The sequence below is a fragment of the Heloderma suspectum genome, chromosome 8, assembly GCF_057233095.1.
Source record: "Heloderma suspectum isolate Gila_16-S chromosome 8, 16-S_ref, whole genome shotgun sequence".
Lineage (NCBI taxonomy): Eukaryota > Metazoa > Chordata > Lepidosauria > Squamata > Helodermatidae > Heloderma > Heloderma suspectum.
Window position 1 is genome coordinate 18,517,502 of NC_139465.1, and position 12,770 is coordinate 18,530,271.

The following is a 12,770-nucleotide window of genomic DNA, read 5'->3' on the forward strand; positions in this document are numbered from 1 at the left end:
GTCGCGCTTGCCGATTGGCTCCGCGACATCCGGAGTCTCCCCCTCCGGACCAATCGCGTCTTTCCCGCGCATGACGTAAAGGCCGAGCGGCTCGCCGCCCGGGAAGGTTTGAAATTTACAACGGAGGGCTGCCGCGGGCGCGCCGGGCGGGCGGCGATGGACGAGCCGGCCGAAGAAGGCGGGTCCGCGGGAGCGGAGCAGGAGCCCGGATCGCCGCTGCCGGTGGGGACAGCGGCGGGGCCCGTCCCCGCGCCAGCGAGAGGAGAGGAGGGCGCGCGCGAGAGCCGCCCGGAGGAGACGGGGGAGGCCGCCGAGAGGGACGAAGGGGGCGATGGACGGGGAACGGAGCCTTTGCAGCCTGCGCCGGACGCCGGCAGCGCTGAGCCGCAGGCGCCGGGAGTGGACCTTCACCTAGGCGAGTACTTACTTTTCCGCCTTCTCTCCCCCACCTCCGCGCCGCCCTCTTCCAGATCTCGGGATTGTCAACCCATTGGCGAGCCTGTTACGGATTTCCCAGGTCCAAGGTTCTGTTACGCTTCTAAACCAGCCTTTCTCTCGAGGAGCCCGTGTGTGTGTGTGTGTGTGTGTCTATACGTTATCTCCCCACACCCTGGTTTTAACGATGACTCTCACAACAACCCTACGAGGTAGGCTGGGCTGAGAGATTGGAATTGGTCGAAGGTCGTTCGGTGAGCTTGGTGGCTGAGTGGGGGTTAGAACCGGAGCCTCCCCGGGCCTGTTCCGGTGCTCTGTCCACCGCATCGCACTGGTTCCCAGCACCATACATTTTCCTCTTGAGGACCGTATGACGGGGCCGCTAATCTGGATTCAAACCCGCAAAGGTCATGCCATCTGTGTCATGGTCTCCCTTTCGACTCTGTATCACTTTGGGATAAGAGCCGTTTCCTGGTTCCGTGCTGACAATGACAATCTTGGGTTGCAACCTTCCGTTGCAATGGACGCTCTGGGGGACAGAATGTCACTGAAAACTCTTCGAACTACCTGGATTGTACATAGGAAGCGGCCTTATACTGAGCCAGTCTCTTGGTCCATCTAGGCCAGTGTTGGTGACACTGACTGGCAGCAGCTCTCCAGGGTTTCAGGCAGGAATTTTTCCAGCCCTGCCTGGAGATTTCGGGGATCGGACCTAGCACCTTCTGCATGCAAAGCAACTGCCCTTCCACTGAGCTACGGCCCTTCTCTGACAGGGCTGGGCCGACTCCAGTCTTTTCTAGTTTACACTAGAATCCCTGTAACTTCTACCAAGCTGGCTGGTGGAGGAGGGATGGATCACTCTGTCAAGGGCTGGCCCTACCATTTGACAGAGGCAGCCACCTCAGACAGCTGATTTTGACTGTCATTTTGACAGCAAATTGTTAATGGGTTGTTGTTGTTGTTGTTGCCAGGGAGGGGAAGAGGTGCTTGTGGGATTTTCTGACTCAGGAGCCAAAAATAACTTGGCCAGCCCAGGATGCTGTGCACCGTGACTTGGGAGGAGGGGGCAGAATTTGCTGCTGTGCCTTGGACAGCAAAATGTCTTGGGCTTGCCTTGACTCTGTCCCCTGCCCACCTTCTTACATTTCTCTGCTTGCTGTGGAGGAAGAGACTTCCTTTCTTCTATGGCTAGCACAAGAACCAAGCAGGCCAGTAGAGGAGGAATGGCATGATCGTGTCTCCTCTGCCAGCTTGCTCACTTGCCTGGATAGAATGCCTGGTCACCTGTGGCGATCAGGTGAATAGTTAAATACAAGGCTGCATTAAAGCCCTGACCGATCTAGGACTAGGGTACTTGAAGTACTGTCTGCTTCCATACAAGCCTGCCCAGATCTTGAGATTGTCACTGCAGGCCCTGCCTTCTGTAGGAAGGTGGCAGGACCTTCTCAGAAGTGGCCTCTCGGATGTGGATCATCTTCCTCTTGTCTGTTTGCCTAGCACCCAATCTAATGGTGTTTTGGTAGTAGGTGACCCTGAGTTCTATCTTTAATACTTTTAATGATTCCTATCTTGAAATTATTACATGCCTCTAGTTTATTATTGTGGTGCTTTGTTAGTTACATTTTAGTGTTCTGATGATGTTGTAAGCTGCTTCCAATGAAAGCCACAGGGTACAAATGTTTTAATAAATAAGTTAGTGGGGGACACCTTTCGAAGAAATGCTTACTATCAGAACCTGATGGGTACCAATTGTTGCGGTTGTTACTTCATTACTGCTTCTTAACATTACCCTGATACACAGTTGTTAGCATCGGGGACTACAACTTCAAAATTGTAGGCCTTGCACTTTAACAACTGGCATGAGAGTATGCTGAAACTAGAGCTGTGCGCAAAGGGCCTCTCAAACTTCACCACCCTATTTATGGGTACACAGAGAGGAGAAACATTCCCACAGTTTCTGGGGAGTGGGGTTCACCATTACCAGCAGCAGTAGCACAGCTTTCCTTTTCCCCCTGAAGGGTTTTGTGTGTGTGTGTGTGTGTGTGTGCGCGCGCGCTGCTGCAAGGGACAACTGAAGCAACTAATTTGGCAGCCTGGTCCCCATTTTGCAATCTCTGAAGTACCCCACACCTAATGTCATTCCAGGCGGCCGACAGCCCCCCCCCCCAATAGTAGAGGATATTTGGAGAAAACTTTGCAAAAATGATTTTTTGCTCTGTGTGTGTGTGTGTGTGTGCACGCGCGTGCGCGCGCATGCGGGGGGGGGAATCTCAGCAATTTCCCTCACTCTTCAGAGAATTTTTGGCTTATTTCCAGATGAAACTGACTAGTGTTCGCATATCCTGTATTTAACTGCAAGTATGTAAGTAGCAGTTCGCTTTTTGGTACAAGAGAGGCTTTGTGCAAAAGAGGCCCAAGGGTTTCATCTGATGTGCTCTTTGTCCAAGAATAAATCCATTAACGCGGTGTGAACCTTAGCAAAATAATTGGATGGATGACTTTTCTCTTTGGTCTAGATGAAGGCAATGAAAGTGAAGGCAGTGAATACAGCAGCTGCAGCGATTATGGAAGTCGGGGGAAGCCAGGGACCGCCTTACAGAGGCTCGTCCCTGAAGGAAGCTTGCTCTTTCCGGACACCTTCCAGACAAACAACCTCCTCTTTTATGAGCGATTCAAGGCCTACCAAGACTACATGTTGGGTGAGCAACCTCTTGTCTTCTAAGGCCTTGTTCCTGATATTAGTCTCATTCCAGATTTATTTATCATTCATGTCAGCCTTTCCCAAACTTCGGATGTGAGTTCCCATCACCCCAAGCCAACATGCTGGCTGGTGATGATGGCATTTGTAGCCCAACATAGCTGAGGGCGCCAGGTTGGGGAAGGCTGATTTATGTATTTGTTCATTGAATTTATATCCTGCCCTTTTATGCAAAACCCGCACGAGACAATATAGAGGAAACAACAACTGATTTTTGCAGGCCTTCCCTTTGGAAGCGGTTTGTGCTTCCTGGGTTAGAGGTGGCTGGCTTACAAGCCTGTACTAGTCCATGTGGCTCATGCTGATTCTCATCCCCTGCTGAGTTCCTTCTTTACTGCTGTCCAGTAACAACTGAACACTGCTAGCTATCATGCTTTTTTGTGCCATAGGAAGTGCTAACTGTTGGATAATAGCAACAACTCCGCATGTTTCCAGACACTAGAGGGCAATAGAGAATGTCCTGTAGTCTGATCAGTTCCTTTTTCCTGCTCCCTCCCCTTCTTCTTCCTCCTCCTCCTTCCTCTGCCTCTGCAACAAGCGCCATGTGGTCCCTCTCTGAAGGAAGCAAGTAACCATATCTCATGCCTTCACTTAGTTACACTCACACCCCCATCTTTAGTAGGGGAACTTGTAGTTAAAGAATGTCAAATAGTATTATCTGACCATGTGTATAAAAGCACCAATAAAATAAGTTGGTTTGAACTTCTTTTAACTAGCTCTAGCCTGAGTTTATTGCCTCCAATATGAAATGCTGTGTTGCTACACTTTCTCTACATAAGGCAACTCTGCTGTAAGTGATGCCAGACTTTCTACCACTAATCTGGGGGACTGCTTTTCTCTTTGCTTTCCATTTGGTTCGCTCACAGAGGCACTTGTAGCATTAATTGCTTTTTGCTCTGTAGATCCAGGGTAGCCTTGCTGGCTCTACTTTGTTTATTTTTTTACTAGACCCCCAAGATTCAGCAGCTAAAGCCTGTGTGCACCTAGAATTAAAGAGCCCAGGCAGGTTTTTCTGAGTACCAGAACTGAAAGGAGATCACAGTCCTTGCACACAAAAATTCACTCTTGCTTATCCCAAGTGTTCTTCATTTCAGCAGTACAGTTCAGGGCCAAAGGGTGTGTGTGTGTGTGTGTGTGTGTGTGTTTTCTAGTTGCTCAGGCCTATGAGGCAAATTGAGCCTGCCTGGCCACACCCCCTTTTCCACAACCACGGATTGTTTGGTGTGTTCCAGGCTCTTCCATTCCCCCCCCCCCCACACACACATTCTAAAAGGTGAAATAGCTCTCCTAAGGCTAAGTTACTGGCTGTAAGAGCTGTAAGCTAAAATATGATTGTATTGGGTATTTTTGGTTCCACCTGCTTTGCGTTCAGCCCGCCCACCACTGGAATGCAGCCCCCAAGAGCTTCTCTGAAATTGGATTTGGCCCTTGGGCTGAAAGAGGTTTGGCATCCCTGTATTAGACAAGTGGGAGTCAGAAATCCTTGCTGAGTTACTGCAAATCATTGAGAGCTCTACCAGTAGATCCAGATCTACGGGTGCTGAAAAGGGCAACTAAAATAATCAAGGGGCTGGAGCATCTCCCCTATGAGGGAAGGTTACAACGGCTGGGATTGTTTAGCTTGGAAAAAGCGAGGGTCAGGGGAGACATGACAGAAGTGCACAAAATTATGCATGGTGTGGAGAATATGGATAGGGAGACATCTTTCTCCCTCTCGTAATACTAGAGCACGGGGTCATCCCATGAAGATGAATGGTGGGAAATTCAGGACAGATAAAAGGAAGGGCTTCGTCCCACAGCGCATAGTTAAACTATGCAATTCGCTCCCACCAGATGCAGTGATGGCTGCCAGTGTGGATGGCTTTAAAAGGGGGTTGGACAAATTCCTGGAGGAAAAGGCTATCAATGGCTACTAGTCCTGATGGTTCTATGCTACCTCCAGTACCAGAGGCAGTGAGCCCATGTACACCAGTTGCTGGGGAACATGGGTGGGAGGGTGCTGATGCACTCGTGTCCTGCTTCTGGTTTCCTGGTCGACAGCTGGTTGGCCACGGTGTGAACAGAATCCTGGGCTGGATGGACCTGTGGTCTGGTCCAGCACGGCTCTTATGTTCTTACGTTCAGATCTACCTTCTGCCCACGCCTGGCATAGATAATGCGCGATCAGCATATGTTCTCTCCCCCATCTCCCCAAATGTGGTTTCTAGCTGACTGTAAAGCCTCGGAGGTGAAAGAGTTCACAGCGGAGTACTTGGAGAAGGTCCTTGAACCATCAGGGTGGCAGGCCATCTGGCGCACCAACGTGTTCGAGGTGCTGGTGGAGGTAAATGTCATTTCGTTGTTTAGATCACGGGCGGGGTGCTTACGGCCTTCCAGATGTTTTGTCCTACAACTCCCAGGAGCCCAAGGAAGCCTAGCCAACGCCGAGGACTGGTGGGAGTTATAGGCGAAAATGTCTAGGGGGCCGCAAGTGGTCTATCCTCGGGTTTTAGATGCTTGCCTCCCTGTGTAAGATGATTAATTTGCATTACTGGGGAACGTTTGGCCCGCCAGATGGTATTGGACTACAAGCCCCATCATTTCTTACCATCGGCTATGTTGGCTAGGGCTGATGGGAGTTGCAGTCCAACTACCTCTGCTGGGCCACCTATTCCCCATCCCTGTGTTAATTAATAGCGCGATGATGCCTCCCTGGATGATCCGTGTTGATGCAGAACCATTGCAGGGCACTGTGGGGAGGTGTGATTTGCAGCTAAGAAGCGATGGCGGCCGGGTGTGTGCCTGTGCTTGGCCCTTTCACCACCCCTGATCCGCCCCAGCTGCTTCCCCCCGGTGCAGCACACAGTTCTTATCACCACATGTCTTGATTGCCCTGTAAAAATTTAGAAAATAGCGCTCTCTTCCTCTTTCAAATTGGTGGCATCTTAGGCTGAAGGGGGCTGAAAATGGAGTGATAGTGTGAATGCGTGACATTGCTGTTAAGCCATGCTGGCAGCAGTTTAAGATTCATACTGACCGGGCTCTGTGTCAGGCAACAGATCATGTCCTGGTAAGTGTTGTGCATCACCGCCTTGTTTTTAAATTAAGAGGGAATAGTTTGGTCCTGAAGGCATTTCATTGGGTGATCTAGAGTTCTAGCAGCTCTAATACAGTGCTATCTTTTAAATACTTGCCGCCAAGCTCTTAGACGCAAGTTCATTTATTTATGTATTACCTTTTTATTCTGCCCAGTAGCTGAGTGGTTCAGAACAATTAAAACCATAAAATACAAGATGATAAAATACAATATAAAAGTTTAAAGCTACTTCAGTATAAAAATAATTTTTATTTTTTTTAATTTATTATAAAATAAAAATAATGACCGAATAGAAGCTAGCAGCAGTGCGAAGACTGAAAATACAATACCAGATATAAAACAGAAACTGAAAAACTAAAATGGCTGGGAAAATAAAAAGGTCTTCACCTGGTGCTGGAAAGAGCGCCATGTATGCGCCAGAGCTGTACCATTGGGCATGTTGATTTTGGGGCCTCAGAGCTGTCACTGTGGCCCCAAGGTGGCGCCATGAATGGTATTGTTGTGTTTAACTGGTTGTACCCCACTTATTTATTCATTACATTTCTATACCTCCCAATAGCTGAAGCACTCTGAGCGGTTCACAACAGTTAAAACCACAAAATACATCATAAAATACAATATAAAATGTAAAAGTTTAACACTACAGTACAAAAGTGCAAACCAAAAGAAAACCCATCAGCAATGCAGCAATTTAAAATAAATAATAGATCTAGAACAGGAGAGTATTTATTTATTTGGGATTATTTTAGAATGAAAAGTGGGTAAAAGAAATTAATAAATAAAAGAAATAAGAACAACGCATGGCTTCTTACCTGTGTCTGCATAATATGCCAGGTTGTCGACGTGGAGTACTCCTCCCTGAAAGCTGCTGTGCGCCTCTGTGAGCCTTTCCTGTGCGAGACCCAGGAGGGCGCTTTCACTCTGGAGCGCATGCAAGAGCTGCTGGACCTGAAGGAGCACCAGCTGCCGTTGCAGGAGATGTGGGTCGTCTTCGACGAATCGGGGGAGTTTGACCAGACGGCGCTGGCTATTGAGCATGTCAGGTAGATCGGGGTGGGGCAGAAGGTGGATCTGGGAGCTGTCTGGGTGATTTGCAGCAAGACTTTCTGACTCCCACCTGTCTGACCGTAGCATCAACAAGAAGGCTCTTCCACTCTAAAATGAGGCTGATGGAAAGAAGAAATGTGGGACTGTGGTGGGGAAAACCAGGACCGGATTTTGTGTGTGTGTGTTCGTGTGAAAGGACTGTAAACTCAGTCCTGGGACTGTTCACAAATTCCTGGGCGGAGCATGTGCTCAGACCGTGTTGCTTAATTCCAAGTGTACGTCCAGTCCCCTGAGCTACTCTTTTGCACCTGCATCTGCTTGGTGGGCCTTGGGCAGGGCCGGCCCTCTCATGAGGCGGGGTGAATCCCCCCCCTCCGGCGGCAGAGGAGTGGCGAATTGCACACTCCCCTCTCCCCGGCCAGGAGGACCTGCCACTGCCATGCACCTGCCCCATGCATCCACCCTCCCTTTTCCGCCACTACCACGTCTTCCCTCCCATCTCACTACCTACCTGCCCCATTGCCGCTGCTTCTCGGTCTGCGGATCTGCTCAGAGCAAGCGGCTGGCGGCCGAGCTCTCTGAAGATCCACGTGGGTCAGTGGGCCTCTTCAGACAGCTGGCCAGGCCCAGAGGCCTGGGTCTCAGGGGTTCTTCCTTACAGCCAGGCATTGTGGGAGTGGATGTTGCTGATGCAGGGGAGGCTGGTGGCTCTGATTTCGGTGGGGCTGTGAATCCATTCTGGGTTTCAGTCAGAACCAGCCAGAACTCTAAAGGACCTATCCAGGGTGTTGAACCTCTTTTGAGGATGTGGTTCTGCACCTTGGATAGCTCCTTTGGAGTTCTGACTGAAACCCAGAATGGATTCACAGCCCCACTGTAATTGGAGCTGCCAGCCTCCACTGCTGTCCTCTACTGTGGTACAGGTGATCTCCAGGGACTCCTCTTCTCCCACAATGCCTGGCTGTAAGGAAGGCCCCCAGGAGACACAGGCATTTGGGCCTCTCTGTCTGTCTGTCTGAAGAGGGACCTGGCTGACAAGGCTCTTCCAGGGTTGAGCATGTGTCCAGAGGTGCTCTGTTCCTTAATTCCTAGTGCAGGGGTAGGGAACCTCAGGCCTTCATTCCCAGATGGCCACGCCCCTTTCTCCCAACCACCAATCATTTGGTAGAATCCTGGCTTTTGTGCAGTTTCCCCCCCATTCTAAACTGTTGCAATGCCTCTCTGAAGGTACTGGTGGGCCCAGCAGCTCTGTCACTGGCAGTCAGAGCTTTAAGCTACAACATGCTGGTATGTTTTGTATCTTTGGCCCCACCCCTTTTACCTTTCGCTCCACCCCCTTTGCCTTCGGCCCCACCCACTGCTGGAATGCAGCCCCCAGGAGCTTCTCCTAAATAGAATTTTGTCCCCTACCACCCCCGTCTTAGTGGCTTAGGCAGATGGACACAATGGGTAGAATCCAAGGTTCGTCCTACACAGAGTAGACCCATTAAAATTATTGAGTCTTAAGTTAGTCACAACTAACTTAAGTCCCATTCATTTCAATGGGTCTACTCTGTGTAAGGCTAATATTGGATTCTCCCCAATACTATTTTGCAGTGGGTTCCAGTTGGCAGACGTCACGATTCCAGTGAAGATCCCGCAAGTCTGCCCATCCCTGCCCTAGAGGATGCTGCTATGACTGATCCTCAATAGGCCTTAATGCCCAGGAGGTTAAGAAGGAGACCTTTCCGAGCCCCCTTGGCTCATGGAGCAGTCGGCACCTCCCTGAGCATGGTCATCTACCTTTTTGGTACTCAGCTTTTCCAAACTCCTCTTCAGTGCACATACTTAACCTGAACAGATCAGCACAGGATGAGTACGAGTTCAGGATGTAAATATGTGGTTGTCAAGGTTCCCCTTATGACCTGGACCCCCTGAGCTACTCCTTAAGGATCTCTTGCCTCCTTAAAAGTCCCGCCTTCCTTCTTTTAAGCTTCCCCTCTCCAATAACGTGGGGTTTAGGCTGTAGACAGGGGGCGACTGACACTCTAGACACAGGGTTTAACCTCAACACCTTACTGGTAAATTAAAGCAAGCATATCACAACTAAAGGTATTTACACAATATTGCTGAGTGATGCAAAAGGCATTAAGAGAAAATAAAAGTTGCAAAATGCAAGTTCCTTTACCCTAGCAGTAGTTAGACTTCTCTAAGCTGATTCTTCCTGCTCCCTCTTCAGGGTCTGGTCTCCCTGACTCTGCACTTACTAGTTCTCTTGCTCTCTGTATATACCCTCTTCCTTCAAAACCGCAAGTACTGCTTCAAGCCTGAAGAAATGAAACTTAACTGGGGAAATGAATCTGAACCTTAACCAGGGAAATGAAACTACTTCTCTCAGGGATACCCCTTACCAACAAAAAAACCTCCAGGCCTCTAAGCCTGACCTTTTCCCCCTTTGCCTCTGTAGGCCTCAAACCCACAGTGGTTGTAAATAAATGGTGTCAGGATTCCTTTGTGCAAAACAGTGTTTTAAGCTGTTCTTCTAGCTCCTGGAAATGCAGAGTTTCTTTCCAGGCCAAATATTCTGTCCAGGACACTAGTCCTGTCCAGAGTGCAAGTAATAGATTAATCAGGTAGCAAGTGATGGGAAAGACCTCTTTCAGTCCGGGACCTTGGAGACCCACAGCTGGACAGGGTAGACAACGCTAGAGTAGATGGACTAATAATCTAACCCGGTGTAAGGGAGTATCCCATGTTTCCAGCACAGGCTGTACAGGGGGAACTGACAGGGGGAAGTGGGGCCGTTCCTCTAGCCCTGGTGAAAGACTCCTTATTTTTTTTCCCTCTTCCCTCCCCATCTCTCTTTCCTTGCATGTTATTTCTTTTTGATCGGGATTGTCTTGTTTTATTGATTGCATGTAAGCTGCTCTGGGAGCCTTTTTGTGTGAAGTGCAAGATAAAAAAAACTTTAAATAAAAACTAAAACAAACGTTCTCTGAAAGCTGAAACTGCAAAAAGCAGAGATCTAGAATACGGAGGAGCAAATTGAAGGGCATGGAAAGGGTTCTCTCATGGGATGAGAGGAGAGAAAAGCTGGCCTGGCTGCGATGGAATTGAATGGGAGACAATGTTTGGTGATTCCTGTATTCTGTGTTCCATTGTGAATCTTGTCCTCTGTCTCCAGGGTCTGAGTTAGCCACAATTTCCTCTTTTGTTTGGAAGGTTTTTCTACAAGCACATCTGGCGGAGCTGGGATGAAGAAGACGATGATGACTTTGATTACTTTGTCAGATGTGTTGAACCTCGGCTTAGACTGTAAGTGCCTCTTACAGATATTTTTGAACCCTGGAGTTGGCCACTCCTGAACTGCTTCTGCTCCTAGCTCAGAATGATCTGTGCTGTGCTGTGTTTGCAGCGTAGATCTGGTGCAGTGCAGGTATGCTGGCTCAGAATGTCCAGCTGCTCGGCCAACAAAGCTGCTTGCAGATCAGCTCCCGTGAGGGAAGGGGAAGTCGGCAGTTTGGCTGTGTTTAAAAGCCTCATGCAGTGGCAGGATGAGTACTGGGAAGAGGCCCCAAGAGGTAGAGGGAGCTAAATGACATGGAGACCAAAGGCAAGGAGGTTGAAGAAAGGCTACAGAGTAGGCACTGCAGTATCTTGAGAAAGAGGAACTTGAATGGAGTGTAGGCAGTGAATGAGAAGTGAGGAAATGGGGGAATTGAGGCAAGAGGCAAATTGGACAGTGGGCTTTGAAGAAAGCTTCACAGAGTATAAGACTGCCTTTCCCAATGTGGTGCCCTCCAGATATTTTGGACTACAACTCTCATCATCTCTGATCACTGGGCATGCTGGGCGGGGCTTCTGGGGGTTGGAGTCTAAAACATATGAAGAGTACCAGGTTAATCACGATTAAGATGAGGGGGGCTGTATGCTGCTGTGGTGGGGAAAGAAAGGAGTGCAGAGGTCGCTGGTCAAGAGATGGGGCAGCTGAAGGAAGAGGGACAAAGTAGCCAGTTGCCTGACAAGACCAGTCAGTAGTGGAGCCGTAGAGTTGAAGAAAGAGGGGATCAGGGAGAAAGTAGGACTAAAGCGAAACTGTAAGTACTGACTAGAAGAGGCAGGGGGGCAAGAGAGGAAGGCAGTAGGTGGACAAGAGAGGGAGTTGATAGGAACACAGGGTTGTTAATCTATCCTAGTGATGGGGAACCTCCGGCCCCTGGGCCAAAGATGGCTGGCCAGGCGAGCTGTCTGGCCTGGGGGAGGCCCCGTCCCCTGCAGAACAGAGGGGATTCCTCTGCATGGCATTCTCCCTCCCTGATAAGAGAATTCTGTAGCAGTTTGACCTGGCAATCCTAAGAGGGCAACTGGTGCCAAGAAGCAATGGGTGGAGATGGGGCTGAACCTCACACCTTGATTTAAGCCACTCCCTTCTAAGCCCATCAGAAGGGAGTGGGAGATTCAGGGTGGGAGATCCAGGACAGATCAAAGAAAGGACTTCTTCACACAGCACATGGTTAAACTATGGAATTCGCTACCACTAGACATAGTGATGGCCACCAAGTTGGATGGCTTTAAAAGGGGGTTAGACAAATTCCTAGAGGAGAAGGCTATCAATGCCCACTAGTCCTGATGGCTATATACTAACTTCAGCATCAGAGGCAGTGTGCCTATGTAGACCAGTTGCTGGGGAACATGGGTGGGAGGGTGCTGTTGCACTCATGTCCTGCTTCTAGTTTTCCTGTGGGCAGCTGGTCAGCCACTGTGTGAACAGAATGCTGGACTAGATGGACCCTTGGTCTTACCCAGCAAGGCTCTTCTTATGTTTTCCCACAGGAAAACCAGAAGCAGGACATGAGTGCAACAGCACCCTCCTGCCCATGTTCCTCAGTAACTGACAGACAGAGGCATGCTGCCTCTGCTGCTGGAGGTAATATATAGCCACTGTGGCATAGTGGTTTGTGTGTCAGACTGGGTTGGGAGACCTGGGTTCAAGTCCCCACTCAGCCATGAAGCTCACTAGGTGACTTTTAGGTCAATAATGGACTCTCAGCCTAACCTACCTCACAAGGTTGTTGGGAGGATAAAAATATGGAATAGAAGAGGATTATGTAAGCCACCTTGGGTTCCTTGCATGGAAAAAGGCGGGATATAAATATAATAAATAAATCACGACCAGTTGCCACTGATAGCCTCATCTTCCATTCTTTGGCTTCTACTTTTAGCGGCAGAATAGGATTTTTATTTTTCTAGTTACATTACTCATTTTTGCTCTGTAAACCTTGCAGCAGAAAAGAAGTCTTAGGGGGAGAGTGTGGGGGCATTGTCAATTCTATCCCATGCATGGCATCAGTTTACCTCTAGATGGCAGTAAAAAACTGACTTGTAAGATTTTATAAGAGGGGAGCATTTTTAATTTGAGGAATTCTAGCTTAGTCAGAATACATCCAGATGCTTGGAGTCTCCCTCTGGCTCAGG

At 49.2% G+C, this 12,770-nt stretch overlaps 1 protein-coding gene across 1 annotated transcript in view; it reads left to right on the forward strand.

The window, feature by feature from the left end:
• Positions 1–83: 83 nt before the first annotated feature.
• The window catches only part of SHCBP1 (SHC binding and spindle associated 1), a 45,914-nt gene continuing 33,227 nt past the window's right edge, over positions 84–12,770 (forward strand). Inside the window, exons 1-5 of the mRNA XM_084812426.1 lie at positions 84–415; positions 2,952–3,134; positions 5,401–5,516; positions 7,104–7,312; positions 10,518–10,610. Coding sequence (XP_084668552.1) covers positions 157–415; positions 2,952–3,134; positions 5,401–5,516; positions 7,104–7,312; positions 10,518–10,610 — 860 coding nt within the window. The 5' untranslated portion in view covers positions 84–156. The remainder of the gene's footprint in view (positions 416–2,951; positions 3,135–5,400; positions 5,517–7,103; positions 7,313–10,517; positions 10,611–12,770) is intronic.